Here is a 6,000-nt window from a genome sequence, read left to right on the forward strand (position 1 = left end):
TTTTCAGTTTTCTTATGTTAACTGTACTACTATGATATTAAAACAAAATCCCACATGTTCTTTGTAGTGTGCCTTTCCAGAATGATTTACTTAAATTACTCAAAATAGTTACATAAAATAAAAAAAGCAGTATGAGAACATAACATTACTTGTTAGCAAGGCTGTTAACAAATATTTCCTTCCAGGATATCCCAGACTTAAGTGGGATGGACAGATGGAGGATGGATGGGTGAGTGGACAGTAGGGGCTTCTCACACCCACACCTATGTGAATTCAGGAATACACAACTAAGGAAGGGTAGAGTGGCAATCCAGTTATTTTGAAATGAGCTGTGATTACCGGAGGTTGAAGATTTCCACAGAATGTACATTTCAAATGTGCTAAAAATGGCTTCTATAAAACACCATTCCCTTACTCCTGCTTTAGAAAACATCTAGACAAATTCTGCCATTCTCACATACAGCTGTTCACTGGCACCTCGCAGCACTGGTGCCACAACTCTCAGAATGCCAAAACCTAGACATGCTCCAGTCCCTTACATAAAATAGCATCACATGTACATATAATCTGCATACACCCTACATTTTCCTGTATATTTTTAATTGTTTTGAGATTACTTCTAACATCTTCTAACAAGTTGACAGACTCTATTATCTATAAAATAATGGTTAAAAAAAGTTAAAAAAAGTCTGTACACTTCGGGATAAACCATTTTTTTTGGCAATATTTTCAGTCAGTGGTCATTGAATCAGCAATACACATCCTACAGACAGAAGTACAGAAGTATACATAATAAACAAAATACTTTCTAGCTGTGCACATAGTGTTTTAAGTTCAAAGTTGGAACTATGAAAGCAAAGAATAAATATGCTTAATTATAGTCAGCATTACATTCATCTGTGACCATAAAGTTAATTTAGTATATGAATGCTCTCTCACTTCTAATTACTAGGTATAGTTTTTTTTTCCTGGAACACTATAAAGCTAAACTAGACATCTTTAATGACAAAATGATTAGAGGACTCAGTTGGTTCTATTTTTATAGGTTCTTAAAAGTCAAAGTAAATGTTCATATACCTATGTTTTGCAATTGAATAAATGAAACACCTAACTTTAAACTGTCCCGCAATTGGTCAGGCTGCAGTGACATGATGTGAAAACTTGAATGTCTTTCTTCCTGCATTAGATTAGTTTATCACAGCTGGAAGGACTCCAGCTGTTTCCACCTGTAACATCACCAAAGCTCACTTAGAGGTTCAGAACGCACAGCCATCTGCCAAGGTTCCTGTAGCTCTGCTGCCAAGTCAGAGTCTCTTTTTCAGAAATACCACACACACTGTACACAAGCATGCCATCCCGCTATAATCACAGCAAGTTCCAAACTTGAGGTTTTGGTCTTCTGGTTCAAAGTCTTTTAAGCCATCATTACTTATTGGTGTCACTGAAGAATGCTAACTCCATCGCCATGTGAGCTCTAGCACTAGGTGTGGAGCATCTGATCAGCTCCATCAGTCAATATATGTTATGCATACAAATCCCTAACCATGATGAACGTTCTATTCATCCCTCAAGAAATACATAAATATCTATTCAGCAACTCTTTGACTCGACCCTTCTCCAAATCTCCCATCATTTTCAAATACTGTTGCCACTACAGACCTAGATGGCAGACCAGGGCAAACAGTCATTTCACTACGACAGCTTTGGCTGCACACGGGAGGGCTTGGCGGGTGAAGCTGGGCTTCATAAAAGAGGAACCACAGCAAATGAAGCAGCGATGTGAGAATGAACACAAGCTACGGAGCACGCCCTGTGCAGCCGAGAACCCTAAAGCAGGCTTCCTACAACCAAGGCTCCTACAAACCCCAATGAGTACATCCTAACAGGTACTCCTCTACCAGAAAGATAGATGACAGACAGACAGACACTCCTCTACCAGATAAATAAGATGACAGACAGGCACTCCTCTACCAGACAGATGATAGACAGACAGACACTCCTCTACCAGACAGAAAGATGATAGACAGACACTCCTCTACCAGATAGATGATAGTTAGAAGTACATTTTAAAAACTGATCCATCATAGGATTCACTTTAAATAAAGGAACGACACATGTGTCAAACAATGAACCGCCTGATACTTGCAGCTAACTACAGAAAAACCCTGAAAACAATGGCCTGACTTACATTGCTTTTTCCTGCACTAGTGACAGAACCCAAGGCTCTCTGTACATGCTCAGCCCATCTAGAACTTTTTAATGTGCCTTCTAAAGTCTGGGGTGACCCATAAAATAAAACAAGTTTTTTCCTCATCTCATCCACATTGGAAAACAAAAAAAAAACTGGCTTATAAGGGTTTTTGTTTTTGTTTTTGTTTTTTAAATCTGAGTCTCCTTCCTCTAGCTTTCAGAACTGGGAAATGAGTCATTTCCAAATTAAGCCCACCAAAACTTACTGGAAATCATCACATCAACACACTTAGCATTTATAACACCAAAATATACATTCTTTCCAAACAAAATAAGGAATCTCCATTTTTAGTACATTTGAGATTTTTATAGCCATTTAGGAAGCATTTCAAACTGACCTCATACATCTGACAAATAGCTACTAACAACCAACTATGCACATAGATGCTTAGGTGCAAAGCCTTACGAAGAATCTGACCAGAGCATGCACCATGGTGGGGTGACCACTGTGGCGGATGAGAAGGAACAGCACAAAGACAACATGGCTGAGGGGAACTATTTTGGAATCAGGGGGCCAGGAAACCTCCCAAGAAATGCCTGAGGGAGTGTCAAAAAGAAACTGATAAAAAACAGACAGTGAGAGGACTGGGCTCGCCTTAGACGCCTCAGTCCAGTGTAGTGTGAAGAGAGGATGGGAAGGGCCTGTAAGAAACCAGACAGAAAGCTGATGTGATCTGAAGTGGACCTTGACTCCAGGAAACCATGGTGAGGCTGGAGAAGGCCTGCAGGACAAACATACAAACAAAGGCCACACTCAGCCTAAAGAAAACAACGGTACTTTTGGTGATTCCACACACAAAAACTCATCCGGTTATATCTGGATTGAAGTTTTAGCTCGGTCCTATAATAACATTTAATAATCACAATTAGGTTGGAGGAGGCTTTTGCCAATACTAATTATAATCAGTTATTTAAGTTGGATATAATCTATTTAAAAATGGAAATAAAGGACTATTTATTCTAGTTGTCTTCAGATATGTCTCAGAACACATTTGTCTAAAGAAGAAAACTGTCTGCCAAACCCTCATTCAACTTGAACTTGTTCCCAAAGGTTTAGACTTCTCTTTTCAAGTTTCAGAAACTGACTCTTTGGCATCCTAGAGACCTTTGTCCCAGAAACCTTGCCATTATCTAGTGCTGTGGTATCTTAAAAGTATGTTCTTTGCCATGTGATGGCTCACCAGAACCCATTAGCTCATTCCCTAGAACTGGGACTCACCAAAATAATCATAAAACCATTACCTCCACTATTCCATACTTTCCAAAATTACACCCGCTGCCCATCACCAAGGGAAAACAGAAATCGATGGAACTGAAAGAGAAACAGCGGCCCAGGACAGTGCCTTCCATGTAGCACCTTCCTATGACTTCGAACCACCGGCCGTTTTACTGTCCAGCTTTACTGAAATATACACCCTGTGGAGGCAGGCTCTTTGTCTGACTGCTGCAAACTATCTGTACCCCAAACCAGGTATAACTTCCAGTAGGTGCTCGATCAATACCTGTTAAACAACCGAGTAAATCTGCCACTCAACGTAAGCATCAGATTTAAAAAATCTCAGGTCATGATCCTCTTGACACATCCTTATAAAGCCTGTCTGTCTAAAGGACAAAGTCCGACAACACAAAGCACACATACCCTTGCAAATCAGATCCTGACTACCCTGTCGGCCTTATCAGCTACCACACTCACACCGTCGACAAACGCTTCCAGATGCATCAAAACACACACATCTCCAAACTTTTGATGACCGTTCACTACTCTGTGGAGACTTGTTCTTCCCTCTCCCTGGGAGAGGAGGGTCTTCGTTCCTTAGCTTCCACGGTCCAATTTAAATGCTTTCAGTTACACACCCAACTGTGGGCCACCTTCCTCCCACATACACTCCAGAGGAGTTTGAACTGCCACCCTGCATTGTGTGCACCCTAACATTTTAGAGCCCGGGGGCTTTACTTTAGATCTCAGGAGTGCAGGCCCCTGGCTTACAGAGCCTGCAGGCCGAGGCATTCGGGCGAGTCTGGGGGACATCACTCCACCCTTCTTGGCGACGGAGCCCCGGACTGTCCTCAGGGCAAGCGACGGCGGGGCGGGGCGGAGCGGAGCCGTACCTGTCTCACGTTAGCAGGCAACTTGCTCCAGGGGTAGTTGTGTCGGATGTGGAACTCCACGTCGATGTTCATGATGCCGGAGCCCAGGCCAGCCGTGGCCGCGGCTGCCACGCCGCCTCCCGCCCGCGCGCGCCCGGCCCGTCAGCGGAGCCCGCGGGAGGCCGCACGCCTAGGCCGCGCGAGCCCGGCGCCGCCCCATGGCCAGGCCTCCACAGCTCCGCCCGGCGCCGGCCACGGGGCAAGGTGGCAGCGACTACGGCCCGTCCCTCCCTCCGCAGCACCAAGTTTCTTCCTAGTTTCGGCCTGCCGGAAATGGCTCCGCGCTGACGTCACTTCCGCCCGCCAGCGAGGGGCGGGGGCGGAGCTCCGGCTGGGCCCGCCCCGCCCCCTGCACGTGGTTGAGCGGCGCGAGGAAGGCGTCCCCGCCAGCTGCTCCTGTTCCGGGGCTCGGCCCGCGGTAAAGTCGCAGCGATCTGCGCCGCTGACGCTGTGTGACTCAGTTTCCCCAATGTGAGTTCCCGGTGGCACTGGACAGGCGGCTAAAGGCACGGCGGTCGGTTGCCGGAGAGCACCGAGTGTGACGGGGCGTCTGCCCACCCACGGGGCGGGAGTCGCTAGCGGCGTCATCCCTTCCAAGCATTGCCTGTATCCTGGGGGATGGAGAACGTTGGACTCCTTCCAAGATCCAAATTCTTAAGACGTGGCGGTGGGAGGGGGGGAGCAGAAACTTGAACTAGCTTCCGATCGCTTTCTAAAGGCGGAACTCGGGTGTTACCCCTTCCGCTCTCCTTCAGTCTTTGGGAATGGTTTCTTCCCGAGTGGGTTGCGCTTCCTGAGCAAGCGCATTGATTACTGGCAACACCAAGACAGAAGTTCGGTGTTTCTGTGTCTGGTTTTTGTTTTTTGTTTTTTGTTTTTTTTTCATTTTAAAGCAATGTTTTAAAGTCATGTTTCGTTATACACTACATATACGAACTGAGAACATGTAAGACACTTAATCCATACCTCAGCAGCTGGCAAGTCTGAGGCATACTCATTTTTTTCTTTCATTTTTCTTTATTAAGAAATTTTCTATTCACTCCACATACTATCCACAGATGCCCCCTCCTCCCACTCCCCAGCCCTCTTTCCTAAGCCACCCTGCATCCCCACATCCCCCAAATCGAGGTCTCCCATGGGGAGTCAACAGAGCCCAGCACACTGAGCCTAGGCAGATCCAAGCCCCTTCCCACTGCACAAAGGCTGTGCAAGGTGTCACACCACAGGCACCGGGTTCCAGAAGCCTGCCCATAGACCAGGGACAGATCCCAATCTCCCTGCCTGGGTGCCCCCCAAACAGTTTGAGCCAAACAACCATCTTCCGTGTCCAGAGGGCCTAGTCCAGTCCCATGGGGGCTCCACAGCCACCAGTCCACAGTTCGTGGGCTTCCACTAGTGTGGCCTGTCATCTCTGCATGTCCTCCCATCGTGATCTCAATGTCCCCCCCCTGCAGTATCTCTCCTCTCATCAATTGGATTCCTGGAGCTCAGCCTGATGCCTGGCCGTGGATCTCTGCATCTGCTTCCATCAGTCACTGGACAAAGGCTCTATGATGACAGCTAGGTTATTTGCTAGGCTGGTCACTAGAGCAGACCGGTCCA

At 46.3% G+C, this 6,000-nt stretch overlaps 1 protein-coding gene across 1 annotated transcript in view; it reads right to left on the reverse strand.

The window, feature by feature from the left end:
* The window catches only part of Fam91a1 (family with sequence similarity 91 member A1), a 40,173-nt gene extending 35,632 nt beyond the window's left edge, over positions 1-4,541 (reverse strand). The window contains exon 1 of the mRNA XM_059248145.1: positions 4,360-4,541. Within this exon, the coding sequence (XP_059104128.1) occupies positions 4,360-4,431 (72 nt within the window). The 5' untranslated portion in view covers positions 4,432-4,541. The remainder of the gene's footprint in view (positions 1-4,359) is intronic.
* Positions 4,542-6,000: the final 1,459 nt, after the last annotated feature.

The sequence above is a fragment of the Peromyscus eremicus genome, chromosome 20 (genome assembly GCF_949786415.1).
Source record: "Peromyscus eremicus chromosome 20, PerEre_H2_v1, whole genome shotgun sequence".
NCBI lineage: Eukaryota > Metazoa > Chordata > Mammalia > Rodentia > Cricetidae > Peromyscus > Peromyscus eremicus.